Source organism: Microtus pennsylvanicus, chromosome 12 (assembly GCF_037038515.1).
Source record: "Microtus pennsylvanicus isolate mMicPen1 chromosome 12, mMicPen1.hap1, whole genome shotgun sequence".
In the NCBI taxonomy this organism is placed as follows: Eukaryota; Metazoa; Chordata; class Mammalia; order Rodentia; family Cricetidae; genus Microtus; species Microtus pennsylvanicus.
Genome location: NC_134590.1, coordinates 16,646,422 through 16,663,091, shown reverse-complemented (window position 1 = coordinate 16,663,091; position 16,670 = coordinate 16,646,422). Strand labels below are relative to the sequence as shown.

At 38.3% G+C, this 16,670-nt stretch overlaps 1 protein-coding gene across 2 annotated transcripts; it reads left to right on the top strand.

The window, feature by feature from the left end:
- The first annotated feature begins 1,218 nt into the window (after positions 1-1,218).
- Ambn (ameloblastin) lies at positions 1,219-13,736 on the top strand. 2 transcript variants are annotated; one of them, XM_075943467.1, is made up of 11 exons: positions 1,219-1,233; positions 2,025-2,093; positions 4,486-4,551; positions 5,901-5,948; positions 6,659-6,769; positions 8,094-8,291; positions 9,321-9,359; positions 9,605-9,664; positions 9,767-9,811; positions 10,202-10,246; positions 13,218-13,736. In XM_075943467.1, exons 1-11 carry the CDS (start codon positions 1,219-1,221, stop codon positions 13,734-13,736), a joined length of 1,215 nt encoding a protein of 404 aa, XP_075799582.1. The 2 variants fall into 2 exon arrangements, with proteins under 2 accessions (XP_075799582.1, XP_075799581.1); XM_075943466.1 differs by having other exon boundaries at positions 8,049-8,291.
- Positions 13,737-16,670: the final 2,934 nt, after the last annotated feature.

Below are 16,670 nucleotides of genomic sequence, written 5' to 3'. Positions count from 1 at the left end.
GGGAGGTACCCCATGTCAAGCACTGAGGGTTTCACTTAACAACCCATGTCTTCGGGGAGCAGTATTGAGTTTCTTATATAACATTATTTGAAGCTATTAGGTCTGCAGTTGGATATGAAGGTGTCATTCTCCCAAAATACCAGCTTCCTCAATGTTCCCTATAATTGGCACAATCTCTACTTTCCTAAAGTGTATACTGAGTCATCCCTTCTTCAGAAACTAGTCTCAGATGGTTATCCCATGTTATAAAATCATACCTTTGGGAAGACTAAGAGGGCAGAAAAAATTTGAAACAGGTGATGCTCTATCTATATACATATCATTCTTATCCATGTTGGTGCTTACCTTTTAAGTGACCCAACGACAACTTGCTAATCTTGTTTGATACTGATGTATCAAGTAACCAACTGAATAAAAAGAGTGAGGCAGAGTTGACTTCAGATCTGTTTGGTTCCAAGAGAATATTCTAAATTTTCTTCCTCTCCCAGAAAAGAATATGCACCAAAGATTTTCTGTAATTCTTGCAGAGGAATCAATTTAAATTTCTTTTTTTTAATGGTTATCTCTAGCCAATTATCCTCAGATGAAAATACCTAGAAAATTCCAAGAGGGAAAAAATTCACAAATTTTTCAGCATCTAGTTAACATTTTCAACTTTCCTTTCAAGCTCTAGAAGGTATTTTAGTGTTTCACTCTAGGGTGTATGTGTTGGTCGGGTGGGGGTGGGAAATTACTTTTACCATGAAAAACATGAGGGTCAAAAATCTTGAGAATGCTGGCATTAGGTGACTAGCTTTATCTATAGATAAACACTTGCACAAAACAGATAATGGCTTGTTTTCTACCTATTTTACATATATTTCCCCAAGCTCACCAAAATGATTGTCTTCAAAGCCGGTGTCCATTATCCCCTCACTGTCTTCCCTGCAATCGAGTTCTCTGAATAAATACAGGGGCTGAGTTACAATTTAAAATAACGAGACCCTACAGGCCCAGTGTTCTCACATGCAATAAAAGGGTGTGGGCTAATTGCAGGAGCACAATTTTTTTCCTGCATTTGCTTCACTTTGATTGGTGGATTGGTGCTTTAAATAAAGGTTTCTGATCTTTCTGGAATGAGAGACACAGAGAGAGCCCCAGGCACAGTCCAGAAAAAAAATTAATTTACTTTTCTTAGAACTATTTTGATTGGCATCATCAGGCCTGAGAGCACAGTGAATGTCAGCATCTAAGGTAAAATGTGATTTTCTCATTTCCATATATCTGCTGTAAATTCTCTTTTCCTCTCTCCAGATAACCTTTACAAAGAAAATTTGTCTTCATTTATTAAAAGATGCTGAATAACAGTCTATTTCAACCGCTAGAATGTTCAATAATACCATTCAGCTAAGAAAATAAACTTATTTGTAAAACGTTTTAAAAATGTTTGTGACTATTAGTGACGTTGTCTAATGTATAAAAGTCTGGAGGATGACCACATGTGCTAATCAGATGTGCATTCATTCCCAAGTAAAGGGCCTTTTGAACTTACAAAATATTATTTTTTGCAATAAGATTATTCATTTTAGGAAGAAAAATTACTAATATCAAAGGGGATAAATATACTCAACTTTAACTTGAAAGCTCTAAGTGTTGAAATGGTTCTGTATTATTAGACTGTATTTTAAATGGATTTCAAATTTTATGTGAGTTTAAACAAAGAATAAAATTCTGTGAATGGTGGTTGCTAGACCCATTTTATGAATAGCACTTAAAGAATATTCCTGGAGGTTGCTCTTAAATGTTCATTTAGATTGTAGCTTCATAAAGACAAGTACTCAGCTACATATTTTAACTGTTCATCATTTCATCCCAGGAACCACTTTTAGCAACACTTTGCTTTGTAGTTTGTTGTTGTTTATTGTTTATTTGCTTTTTTTACCTGATTGTCTTTAGAAGAACAGACACTCACTCTTAGAAATATATATTGACCATTATGAATGCAATTCTACCTGATGTAATTTCTTAACCCAACTGTGTTTTAGATTCCACTTTTCAAAATGAAGGGCCTGATTCTGTTCCTGTCCCTAGTGAAAATGAGCCTGGCAGTGCCGGTAAGTCTGTCCCAGGGGATCTCTCAGGCTCCCGAGTCTGACTGACTAAAGAAATCTTGGGGAGACAGTCTGAGGGTCCAGGCACAAACTCACTTGATATAATACACTGTGTAGCTCCTGGTGAATCCAAAATTGCAGTGGCCAGACATCCACCTTATCCTCTAAAAGCAATAAGGCAAATACAATTTTTCTACTCCAAACAATATTTTAGAATATTTCAGAGACAATTTCTATGTCTCCTTTCACTCTTTGAAAAGTTAGCAGACTAAATTATCATAGTTCTCATTATGCTATTTTATTATCAAGTTCCTTGCTATCATATGAAATTGAAATGAAAACAGAAAAAAATCTCTTAGGGGGAAAAGTATATGTCTCTTTATATTAGCAACATTACAAGGTTATAAAATTAAAGCACGTACACTCATGTAAAGCTAGTAATTAGTTGGCACATTTGGTAATTCTACCATGCAACAGGAATTTCTAAATGAAAGAAAAATTGAGGGGGCTACTGAACTTGGTGTTGTATGATAACTGAGACTGGGGTCGACTTCAGCCATCCATCAACAACCTAAAACATTGGCATTCTTTCAATATATAGTGATTCACATTTGAGTACACACTGAGGAGTGGGGAAAATCACTTGTTTGCCAAGTGTCTACCCATCAGAGCAGATGTTTCTGCTTTTAATGCCCCATAGGAAATGTATCTCTGTCTATTTATCTCCATGTAAATAATGCTCCTCTTCAATTCACGACTTGGAGCAGGTATACACAAACTACTTTGTCCTGTAGCTAGAGCTCTTTAAAATGTGGAATTAGGACACTTAAAAATGAGGGTGAAGGTGGCTCTGCTCTCAGAATATCCCCAAATTCTGAACATCTTCTGGTACCCACGCTGCACACAGGCTCACAGAATCTCTCTCCTTGTCTTCACAAATTCATTTGTTTCTCTACCAAAAGTGTTTACTGCCCATTTTAGTGGCTTTCCTTTAACATACAGCCAAAATGAAGTATTTGGAAAAATTTGCACCATGACTCAGAAAGTAGGGTTGTACTTGTATGTAAAAGTTAAGGACTAAAAAGGTACAGAATGGAAGCCTCTTATTAATGAAGGAAAGGGATCCCAATGTTCCATATATGTGAGATGAATGGGCAGTCAGACAAAAAGGTACTTGTAGTATAAATGAAAGAAGGAAAAATTACAATCTCAACACTAGGTAAATGAGAATATCCATGAAATCAAAATTCTCAAAATCCCATTTTCTGGAAGGTAAGGTAGCACAGAATTGATCAAGAAAATAGGAAGCAGGGAATATTGTGAATTAGAAGCCAGTCTTGGCTACATAACAAGTTCAAGGCCATCCTGAGCTAAATCCCATAAGCTTGTCTAAAATAAATAAGTAAATAATTTTTTAAAAAACTTTAAACTTAAAAATCTAGTTTCAAAAAAAATCTAGTTTCTCTAATTCTACTCTTCCCGTCTCCACCCTCTCTTGGACACTGGTATTGGTGCATATTAATATATGAAAAAATTAAAAATGCTTAGAAAGAGAAGTATTTTATATTTTTAGAAAGCTACTTTTAAATATGCTTTACAATAGCATAGTACTTGGTACTGGAATGTTTTTTATTTGCAGAAAAATACCCATTGTATGATCAAAAAGGGTAAAGATATAATTTTATTATTTCTGTTTATGTCAATGTGTGTGTGTCTGCGTGTGAGTGTGTGCACATGAGTGCAGGTACCTGAAGAGATCAGAGGCATCAAATCTCCTAGAGCTAGCATTATAGATGGTTGTGAGCCATCTGACATGGATGCTGGAAACCAAACCCAGGTCTTCTGGAAAAACAACAGGTGCTCTTAACTGCTGAGCCATATATCCAGACCATGACCTAAAAGTTTAAACACAGATCTATGAATAATCTTTAAATAATAGCACAGAGGCCTTTTGAATGGGAGGCAAGAAAAGGTCACATAACTTTTCTCAATGCATAACCTCATACCATATCCCATAGTCAAAAGCACAGACATTCAGCACAAGAAAATTCAGCTTATGTATCTCTTTTGCTTTTACATTTAGTCATATTTAAGACTATAAAGAACTCTTGTATTTTGTTTCCTTATATATTTCTCATTGTAAATCAGTTTCATTTAAGAGCAACACAGTATTATGATGAACACAAAAAATGTGGGAGCAAAATTACTAACTATAACAATTTCTCCAGATGACTTGAATTCTTCATTCTGTTTGGAAAACCAAATCATCTGAGTAATAAACCAATACGATAGCTTCTCTGCTAGAAGCTCCATTCATCAGTGACCTCCTACTACAAACATGCATTTGGAAAAGTTTGTTAGCAAAGATCTCAAGATCATTCCTATTTCTATTTAGGCATTTCCTCAACAACCTGGGGCTCCAAACATGGCACCTCCTGGCATGGCTAGTTTGAGCCTTGAGGTATGTATCATTAGTTATTTTATATATTATATTTTATATATTAGTCATATATATACAATGTCTATACTAGCATGTTTCTGATTGTATATAGATATGATATACTGTTTATCACTCTTCCTAGTCCAGAAATCTTTGGCTGTCATTCTGAGGATTTCTAAAATATTAATGTTATTCATTACAATTTTATCTTATGAATGCCACTTCGGTTTTAAACTCTGAGATACTTTAAGTTTTAGGTCATTTATATGGGAATCAAAGCAACACTAGTAATTAATACTTAATGTATGTACATTAACTACTGTAGCGGTTGAAACATATTATTCTGTAGTTGGAAAGAGCTTTCCTTTAGCTCTGCTGCATATATCTTAGACAATAAAGCTCTCATGACACAAGCATACTTGCACAAAGTTTAGCTGTTAAGAAAGTTCCTACTAGTAGCATTAACATTAGTTTAGAAAAACACAGTAAAACAAGAAGGCTTTATAATGAAAAAGCTAACAGAAAGTACCTGTGGGATGGTAAGTATCACAATTTTTCACAGAGTTAATTTTGTCATCCGAGAGCAGTCAGGACATATATGGGCCAGATAGTTATTTTTCAAGGAAAGCTAACTTCATTGAGGTTCTCCCTCACGTTTAAGCTCAAATTCAATGCAAGCAACATTATTCTTTTCCTATTTAAAAGGTGACTCTAGGCCAAGCATGTCGAGTTCACCTGTAATCCCAACAAACAGGAAGACTGAGGCAAGAAGGGTAATCATGAGTTGGAGACCAACTTGGGCTCTACATGGAGACCCATTCTCAAAAAAAAAATTAAATTTACTTTCTATAGAAATAATTGCATTCTTAGCAGTCTACCTAGATACTACCTCTTACAATGTTTAATATCTATTATATTGAGGTCCTTTGGGGCTGGGGGGGGGAAGAAGTGAGAGTTTATTTGTATTGCCTGTTTTTCCAAATTCTTTTTCGGGCTGATTTTGTAAAATAAATAAATTAAAATAATTTAAATGAGAAAAAAAAGAGTTGATAAATCAACATTCTCATAAATGTTCTTGTATTAAATGGGCTATTGAATGAGCTATTTTCCTATGTCTCAATTTGACACAACTAGCATTTTCCCATGTAATGAATGGCAAAAGCAAGCTCAATATTTTCACACACTGACCATGTCAACAGCAAAGCTAGTCTACATTTCTTTCTTTCAGTGATAATTTGTGTCTGCTTTAGATTTATTCAAGTTGACCTACCCCAAAATTTGTTTTGATAATATTAAACATCATAAAAAATCAATTGTGTTATATGGACATCTAATATATGTTAGAACACTAACCCACCTTTTTTTTATAGACAATGAGACAGTTGGGGAGCTTGCAGGGACTCAATGCGCTTTCTCAGGTAACTATTGGAGATGAATGAGATCTTCATGAAACTTTATTTTCAAATATTTATTATGAATATTCATGGCTGGAGGCTGTGACAGCAACAGCACAGTAATTGAGAACATTTGTTTATTAATTGGCAATACCTAAACATTAAGAGAAGAAATGAATGATTTAAAAAGACTAAAACAAAACAAAGTGTGATAGCCACACATGGGCCTCACTCCTTCAATCCCAGTGGCTGGAGACTACAGCAAAAAGAATGCTGTGTGTTCTGAGCCAGCCTGGGTTACACGGTCAGTGTGAAAAGACGAACTAGAGTAGCAGAGATACGTGAAGGCAAAGGAAAGTAAAAACACTATGTCCAGCACTCAGAAGACTGAAGCAGAAAGACTGCAAGGTCAAGACCAATCTAGTGACTGGTGTACTATAATCCTGTCTCAAAACACCAAAAAAATCAACCATCAGAATGCATGCAGTGAATTTCCTTAAGGAAGACAAAACCATTTCTTACACTAATAATTTTGTTAAATGGCCCCAAACACAAATCCCCAATTGCTAAATCTGATCCAAGAATATGGTATATTGTGACTTGGCCCAGAACATAATTTAATTTTGTTGGAAGGGAAAATTGATTTATCCATTTTATATCAAGCAGTATCGCTTTTCTTTTTGTTCCTATCTCCTAATACTGAAGCATATGTATGTTTTCCTCCTTCCTGTCAGTATTCCAGACTCGGCTTCGGGAAAGCACTTAATACTTTATGGCTGCATGGTCTCCTCCCACCGCATAGCTCTTTTCCGTGGATAAGACCAACAGAACATGAAACCCAACAGGTAAGCTAATTGCATCCATGTGTTCAAACTCCAAGCTTCAAGATCTTTTCCTACTTCTCTTCTTGAAATTGATATCTACTAGCAACAGATACAAATTAGTAATAAATAAAAAAACTGTCCCCTAGGACCAAATAAATAAACTCCTATAACTGCTGTTACTCAGGAAATTTTTCAATTTTAAAACAAACTTGCATTTTTAAATAGCCTCTGAAGTAAGAGATCCACAGTAAAGACATCAGTAACAATAAAAAACCTCAGAAATAAAAACATATTATACACTGGACAATATACATTTTCATCAAAATTTCCTAAATAATTACCTAAAGATCAAATGACAATAACTATCCTAAATGACAACACCATGAGAGAAACCAATAAATATATCAATCTGTCAACTGTAATTTACTAGGTTCCTAATAAGCATATCGTCCAAACCGTGGTTTGGGGATAAAAAATAAGGCTCATGATGGGACATATTTAAGGTGTTAATTGAGATAGTAGTAATGAATGCTATGAGAGCTGATGCATGGGCAATGGCTGAAGACAGAAGCAGAGCCAAGTTAATATGAGACTTCCAAACCAGTTCTAGCAATTAACCTACAACTAATATGTATCCAATCACAAATAATTTCCAAAAACATACAAAAAGGTCACATGGTAGTGCAAGAGTTACTTTTAAAACTACATGGATTTCCATATCAGCATTATCTACAAGGCCACACCGACCACAGAAATTATGTTATCAGTGGTCATCTCTTCACTTGGTTGTTTCCAAAGTACATTTATGATAAAAAAAAGTTTGAGTATTTTAAAAGAATTTATCCTTTTATTAAGCCACAAAATATATTAAGTACATACCCATATACACTGAGCACTTATTAGTAGCCATATTAATACAGGGGGAATAAAGATAAGATATTGTTCTCTGTCAGTTGACTTAGGGAGAAGTTTGTGACAAATTCTATAATCTAGTAAGAAAATGGTGAAATAAAGATATACAGATAGTGGTGGTTACCCAGAGGAGAAAAATGAGTCATTCTACCAGAAAGTTGAGACACATAGATTTCTGCACCCCAGGAAACAATGGTCCCATCAAAGCAAGAGGGGTAAGTACACTTAAAACTTTCCCAAGTGCACTGCCTCCACCTCCTGCACAAACTCTGCTTCGAGACTACTCCCTTCCAAACAGCAAACATCCAAGCACTTTGCTGTAGAAATTCTAGGCACCATGGTTCAATGAACCATCTCTTTCTGACGTTCTTTTCAAATTTCTCTACAGTATGAATATTCTTTGCCTGTGCATCCCCCACCTCTCCCATCACAGCCATCCCTGCAGCCTCACCAGCCAGGACTGAAACCCTTCCTCCAGCCCACTGCAGCAACTGGTGTCCAGGTCACACCCCAGAAGCCAGGGCCTCAGCCTCCAATGCACCCTGGACAGCTGCCCTTGCAGGAAGGAGAACTGACAGCAGCAGATGATCAGCCGCAGGACGTGCCAGCAGAGAACACACCAACACCTGAGGTAACTCTCTGACAGCAGATCAGAATCCAGAACACAACGAAAGGAAAATTAACTGAAAGGACGTAATTAAATACTCATATCTCTTGGGCCTAAAACACTAAAAGATGAATACTTTGTTAATATTCTTTCATGAGACATCTATATCCATTTCTAATTCTTGCTATCAGCAATGGCACAGATTCCAAAAGATCTGCATCTCTAAACTTGTCCTGATAGAACCTTCTCTTTGGAATAAGACAGTCCAGAGACGTCCAGGCTCACTACCTTGGGTTTTTCAGTGTTGATAATACTTATCACAGTAATTGTTCCCTCTGCATAACAAAAAGAATATTGGATTATTATATTTCTGCAGATAAAACGCAGATGTGAAAGATTACCTTGTAATGATGTAAAGAAAAGAACAATGGACAGAAAAAGAAAGGTGCCATGCAGCTACCAATACTATGTAGCAGGCATTTAATATTCCCTCCTATCACCCTGACTACAACCCTAAAAAGAGAAATATTATGAAACTTTTTAAACCTAAGATGATGCTGGGCTTAAAGCACAACTTTAATCCCAACACTCAAGAGGCAGAGGTAAATGGATCTCTGAGTTTAAGACTAACCTGCTTTACAGAGCAAGTTCCAGGACAGCCAGGGCTCCACAGAAAAACAAACCCTGACTCAGGAAAACAATAAACAAACAAACATAATAAAAACAAATTTTTAGAAGCAACAAAATTCTCCAAGGATTACACCAAAACTAAGCGGCAGAGCCAGACTTCAAACCACTCAAGTATGTGCTAATTCCAACACTCATTACCATTTACTCTTTAACGTGCAGCAAATCCATGATAGACATGTTCCCTACAGGTTCACTTGAGACATGTCAGTAAAAGACAGTTGTGAAGGCATAGGTCATCCCAAGACTTAAACAGGGTAAAACAGAGAAACATTTAAGACTGCTGTACTGTAATTACAAACAAGGTAAGTGAGTAATCCATTTGTCTATTTTGACTGATAGTTTCACTACTTCTTCATGATACAGGTCCCACTAATGGACTTTGCTGATCCACAGTTTCCAACAGTAAGTACAGATATCAATGAGATACTGTCATAGAGAAAAAGTATCTCTATATCTTAAAAAGCTTAGATGATTTATTTTCTTATTTACCTATGTATGTGGAATATTTCTGAGTTTCTTTTTTATTAACCATTAAGTACTAATTTTCACACTGATCAATCAAAAAATATGTTCCTGGAGCTCTTAAAAGTTGTTGCAGTGGGTATTTGCCTGTGTTGATCAACTGCTATGATTTCTACCTGTTAAAGGTGTTCCAGATAGCGCGTTCCATATCTCGGGGACCAATGGCACACAATAAACCATCAGCTGTAAGTCTCTGTCTCCTACTTCTACTTCCGTGTTTGAAACTTACTTAAAAGATCTATCTTGGGAAGATTCACTTTTTTATATAACTATTTTGTTCTGCTTAGTTTTACCCAGGAATGTTTTACATGTCTTATGGAGCAAACCAATTGGTAAGTTCATCTTCTGTAAAAGAGCATCAATTAGATATCATCTTCAGGGCTAAAAATCAGAATTCATACCAAACACAAGCTATTTCAAATAAATATTCCCAAAATATCTACATTTATTTATGATTTAAATAGTAAGATGGCACGCTTCTCTATTTGCATAATTCTAGACAGACACACACACACAATGGCATTAAAGAAAAAGTTCATTTTAAATCTGTCAGATTGGCTCTATTTACTTAATAACAACTCAACTCTCTACCTCTGGACACAGCACTACTAAGTCTTAGGGGAATACTAGCTTGTTTGTTTGCTTTTACTTTGTCTTGGGTAGATAGGAAAGTCAGAAGGACTTCTAGTTCATAAAATGATGCATTGTTTCTTTTTAAACAGAATGCTCCTGCCAGAATTGGCTTCATGAGTTCAGAAGAAATGCCTGTGAGTACTACCTTCTAACTCTTCTTAAAGCAATGGTCCAGAACAGCTACAGACTTCTGCCTACAAGAGGCAATGACATAAAAGTACCTGTAGGACCACTAGACACGGGTTGTTCTACTCCAGAACTGAAAGCTTGACTACAAAGCAGTATCAAAACATTTAAAATGGAGCTGGAGAGATGGCTCAGAGGTTAAGAGCTCTGGCTGCTCTTCCAGAGGTCCTGAGTTCAATTCCCAGCAGCCATAAGGTGGCTCACAAAAATCTGTAATTTGATTGGGCTCCCTCTTCTTGCCTGCAGACAGAATACTATATACATAATAAATAAATACATTTTTAAGAACAGATTTAAAACATTACAGAGCTGAGAATGGTGGTGATGCATAGAATTCCAGTACTCGGGACGTGGAGGCAGGAGGATCAAGAGATCAAGGTCAGACTTGACTGCACAAGACCCTGTCTCAAAAATATTTTTCATCACATTTTCTAATCATTTGTACTGAGTGTTGGCCATTTCTGGGCCTAGGGTTTTGTCCCACTCCTTGTATGTGAGCAGAAGAGTAACCTCTCCTCAAAAAGAGCTCAATACAATTAGCTGCAGACACTTCAGAGCCAAAAAAAAAGTGTGTGCTTCATACAGACATCCCATGCCTTTAGGACTAGTATCTCCAAAACAAGATCAGAAGTATTTCAGCCCTTAAAAGTAAAAAAACAAAAAGGAAAAATCTGAATTTAAGTTTTGATAATTATAAAGCATATTAAGCCAGTGAGAATATATTATCTTAAGTCAATGAGAGCCTACCGTTTTGTTGCTAGTGCATGTTAAAATTTTCAGATTTGAGATCAATAACCTCACATAATTTGACCTTTTCTCTCAGAACTGTCTACTAGTTGCATGTATTAGGATCCAGATGAAACTAAAACCATATCAAGTTAACAAGTCATTGTCAATGAGATGGCCCACCAATTAATACATGGACACATGCTATCACTAAAGAAGACTGCCATCTGACTATTTGTTAGTGCCTTCTGTGTGCCAGATACATACAACATGCTATGGAGCTTAGCGATCTAATGACAGGTATCATGCGGATGATGTCAGATACAAAGGATAAGGGCAAATGACCATGTTATTAAAGGAAAAGATGAAGGAAAGTCAGACGGCCCAGGCCAGGGGGTCACAGAGCCAGCTTTAGATGAGATGATATGAAAGCCAAGGAAAGTGGATGGAAGGAGTATTTTATTTATATACTACCAACACAACCGGTTAAAAATTAAATCTCCAAGATAAATACTAATTACCATCTTATTAGAATCTAATTATATTTTGTCTCATTCTCAAAAGAGTTTGTGATTGTTTATAAAAAAAAAACACAATAAGATAGTGGGAAAACTAGAGGTGAGATTTAAAATGAGTCAAAACAGTGAAGAAATCGCACAGCTCTGCTCAAATATGAATAGTCCTAGATTTTGGTTTCCATGGTCATGGTAGCAAAAGAAACATGTTAAGTTTAGAATTCTAGAATACATCCACAGAGGAAATGTTTCCTCCAGAGAAATCAATATTTTCTTATAGTTTGTTTTTTTAATTTAAGGAAAAGAGAAGGAAGGAACAGAATATGAGGAGAAGAAAGGGAAGGGAGAGAGTAGGAAAAAAAGGAAAGAGGGGAGAAAGAGGTAGAGGGGGGGAAGAAAAGGGAAGGAGAAGAAGAGAGAGGGAAGGGGAAAGAGAGAGAAGACAGAAGGGAGGAGGGGAGGGAGAGGAGGAGGGAAAAGAGGGGAAAGGAAAGAAAAGGATCTGAGAGGGAGAAGAGAACTGGAGGGAAGGGACAAAGGAGAAAGAAGAGGAGAGAGGGAGGAAGGGAGAAAGGGAGGGAGGGAGGGAGAGAGGGAGGGAGGGAGGGAGGGAGGGAGGGAGGGAGGGAGGGAGGGAGGAAGGGAGGAAGGGAGGGAGGGAGGGAGGGAAGGACCCATGGTGAAGCAGAAAAGTCAAACTCACACAAAGAATCCTACTCCTCATACTGGGTCATCTTGCCCAGCCTTAATATATGAGAATGTGCTTAGTCTTACTGAAACTTGATATGCCATGCTTTGTTGACATTCATGGGAGACCTGGCCTTTTCTAAACGAAATGGAGGAGGAGTGGATTGGGGAGGAGAGTGGAGACAGAGTGAAGTATGAGAAGGCCTGGGAGGAGAGAAGGGAGGAGAAAGGAGAAACTGTGGCCAGGATATAAAATACATAAATAAATGTTATTAATAAAACTCACACATAGAGCTGTATTTGAGGGATACTGAAAACTACCATGGGCAAGATCCTCCAGAACACTCCTCCTCAACCAAGGCAGTTACGGATCAGCCCTTTTCCTCTCCCCTAGATCCACTGATCCTCCATTTCCTTTAGAAGGAAGGAAGGGAGGGAGGGAGGGAGGAAGGGAGGGAGGGAGGGAGGGAGGGAGGGAGGGAGGGAGGGAGGGAGGGAAGAAGGAAGGAAGGAAGGAAGGAAGGAAGGAAGGAAGGAAGGAAGGAAGGAAGGAAGGAAGGAAGGAAGGAAGGAAGAAAGGAAGAAAGGAAGAAAGGAAGAAAGGAAGAAAGGAAGAAAGGAAGGAAAAAGGAAAAAGAACCTCCCAGGGATATCCATGGAACAGTCATAACAAGTTACAGGAAGACTGGGGACAAACCCTCTCAACAATAGAAGGAAAAGGCAGACTTTTACTCACTGTTTTCTTAATGATAAGATGGCAGAGTCTCTACCAGCCCTTCCTGGAAGTGGATTCCCCCAACCCAGATAAGAACAGAATCCTCTCCACTATATTACAAAGTGGGTTTCTGTAAGAATATGTGCTTTCACTAGGCAGTCAGCCACCTCCCTGCTCCACTAGTGTCTGTAGCTTCTCAGGAAACATACCAGGTATAATTACATGGAATTAGTAACAAACAATAATTGTGTCATCAATGGATATTTATTTTTTCAGGGAGGAAGAGCAAATCCCATGGCCTATGGAACTCTGTTCCCAGGATTTGGAGGCTTCAGGCAAACCCTTAGGGGACTGAATCCCAATTCACCCAAAGGTGGAGACTTCACTGTGGAAGTAGATTCTCCGGTTTCTGTAACCAAAGGCCCTGAGAAGGGAGAGGGTCCAGAAGGCTCTCCGCTGCAAGAGGCCAATCCAGGCAACCGGGAAAACCCAGCTCTCCTTTCACAAATGGCACCTGGTGCCCATGCAGGACTCCTTGCTTTCCCCAATGACATTCCCAGCATGGCAAGGGGTCCTGGAGGCCAAAGGCAGGAACTCTTTGGGGTCACCCCTGCAGCTGCTGACCCACTGATCACCCCCGAATTAGCAGAAGTTTATGAAACCTATGGAGCTGATGCTACCACACCCCTAGGTGATGGAGAAGCAACCGTAGATATCACCATGTCCCCAGACACTCAGCAGCCACTGATGCCTGGAAACAAAGTGCACAATGCCTGGCGTTTCCAAGAGCCCTGATGATCTTGAGATAGCCGCTACTTTGTGTCTGCACAAGCTTTCCAGCTTTGTCCCCATAGCGTACCTTGATGCTAAAACACTTACTACCCTTCCACAGTGAAGGTACCAAGAGCACTAAGCATGTATTAATAAATACAAGTGGCTAGAAATAGTGTAGGTCCCTTCTTGCTTCCATTCTTACTGAAATAAAATGTATCAACTGTCTCCTTGACTTAGAAATACTATTAATGATATCCGAGGGAGTCTGACTCTCAGCGCTTGGTGGTCTAGCACTTAGCTGTCTTAGGCATTATGGAATTTCTCTTACTAGTCTGACATCATTATACCCAGGAAATGTGACACTGCTTCTTTCTCTAAGCAAAAGCACTTAGTTTCAGAATTCTAAAGTATTTCATTTAAACCTTATTAAATGGTGATTGGTGGAGAGCCCTGACTGATATTATTGGGTTTCATATATTGGATTTAAAATTCTTATTGTAGACTATTTGATTTAATCTAGGAAAAGAAAAGGCAATTGGCCTGTTTTAAATAAAGGATTTTTCTCACTGAAAATGTCATACACTGAATTGTATGCTTATTATTTATATGTACTTAAATAGTTAAGAAAAGCATACTCATCCCTTGTTTGCTATTCAATAACTTATTTTAGCTAACTTATTTTATCCAAAGTTCTCTGAAGATCTACATAAGCCCTAGGCACTGTGCAAGGCATCAGGTTTATGGTCCCATCCTTCAGAAATGAGGATTGTCACAACTGACCAATAGTCACAGTAATAACACAACAGTCAGTCTACGGCAAGCTCAGTTACTATACATACATCACCTCACAATGCTGCAGAAAATAAAAAACGTGCTCGGGCCTACTATACATTGCCAAAGTTCCATGGAAAGACCAAACCCTGGTACCGTGGGGAAAATGCTCGTGAGGGCGAGCCAGGCAGCTCAGCAGGTAAAGACACTCACCACCAGGCCTGACGACCTGAGACTGGTCCCCAGGGACTCACATGGTGGAAGAGAAGTGACTCCCAAAAGTTGCCCTCCAACATCTACAAGCGTACCATGGCACATGTGTGTACGTGTACACACACACACACACACACACACACACACACACACACACACACACAAATCCATATTATTTTTCTAATTAGAAAGCATGAGGCTTCTAGTTCAATCTAAGTGGCATTACAGGAGCAAAAAAGAACAAAACATGTTTTCTTAGTAACATAAAGGTTTGCAGAATGAAGCCTCCAAAAGGAAGAAACCCAGAGTCATGTAGACAATAGATAACATGAGAAAGTAGGATGTAGAAAAGAACCCATGCTTACTACCAGGGACAGGCGTGTATTCATCAGAGGAGTCTGGCCAAATGAAGAAATTGTGAACCCAGTTTTGATCATCACTGGAAATGAGCTTCCTGATCCTCTCCTCCTACTTCTCCTAAGTTTCCCAGCTCTATAAACATAATCTCTGCCCCATCTCCTGGTGAATGGTTCAGGCTATAATCAAAGAAGAAAGTGCCTAAAATGTTTCCAAACCTAGAAGACTTTGGGAAGGTCAAGGAGCATGTTGCGTCCACTTACTGCCACTCCCTCTTCAGGCAGGACCCTCTTCTCCCAACCTCCCTAGAGTAGATGTGGAAAAATGCACTAGACAAAAATTAAATTTACCTTCTTAGTGACTGCTAAAAGTAAAATAGATGGAGAGAGACTTCTACAATGGCCGAGACATACCGTACCACTGCAGACAGGGGTTCCAAAAGCAGTCTGAAAAGACATGTAGTTACATCTGAATTCTGTCCTCGACATCATCCCTGAAAATCTGTGAAACATTAGATATGAAACTGTAATCTCTATGTCTGTGCTTGATTCCTGTAATGGTGATGCTACTACCTACATCAGAAGGGTAATGTCAGAAATGAACTAAACACATGGGTGAAGTGCTGAATCATATCTTTTTCCTTTATTCCAATTGGCTCATTTGATAGAAATAATTCAGCAAAACAGCAGCAGTAACAGCAGAAGGATGGAATTGTTCCCATTATCTGATGGATTTATGTTTTTCCATCCACATGGAACACATAGCCCTTCTGCTACTTCTTTGTAATTCATAGCACTTGGGAGACCATCTATACTCTGAACCCAGGTCATGGATTCAAAGTTGGCCTCTGAACCTGGCAGTGGTGGCTCACACCTTTAATCCCAACACTCAGGAGGCAGAGGCAGGCAGATCTCTGTGAGTTCAAGTGGCCTGGTCTACAAGAACTGGTTCCAGGACAGGCTCCAAGGTACAGAGAAATCCTGCCTCAAAAAAAAATTGGCCTCTGTTGAGTGGTTAATACTAGTAATATCTAAACCAATTTTGGTGAGGAAGAGTATGTTGTTGAGCCCGTGAATGTACTTTATCCTTCCACGACATAGTCTTTCCAAACACTGACATGACACAAACAACAAAATATCCATGGAAAGAGGCTAAATGTCACCTAAAGGACAGGCCTCTTAATTATCGTGTTTCCCCATTGTGTTTTCTTTCAGCCAGGAATTTACAAGAGAATCAAATGTCTCCAAACTATATCCCAACCTGACAGGTCTACCCAGAGACCTTTCTTCTAGACTCACCTCAACTCTAATTTTTCTGTGGAAAAATGCTCTGTACATTGTAAAGATTTGTTACTCATATTGGTTTAATAAAGCACTGATGGCCAGTATCCAGGCAGGAAGTATGGAGTTGGGGGAGAACCAGACTAGAAGAATTCTGGGAAGAAGAAAGGCAGAGAGTCAGTCATCAGCCAGACACAGAGAAAGCAAGATGAAAATGCCTTACAGAGAAAAGGTACCAAGCCATGTGGCTAGACTTACATAAGAATTGAGGGTTAATTTAAGTTGTAAGAACTAGTTAATAATAAGTCTGAGCTAATAGGCCAAACTGTTTATA

Excerpts from the sequence above, each read along its gene's own strand:
- Ambn (XM_075943466.1), top strand. Across the intron at positions 5,949-6,658 it reads GACTCAATGCGCTTTCTCAG|TATTCCAGACTCGGCTTCGG; the intron begins GTAACTATTGGA and ends CCTTCCTGTCAG. Across the intron at positions 9,360-9,604 it reads CTGATCCACAGTTTCCAACA|GTGTTCCAGATAGCGCGTTC; the intron begins GTAAGTACAGAT and ends TACCTGTTAAAG.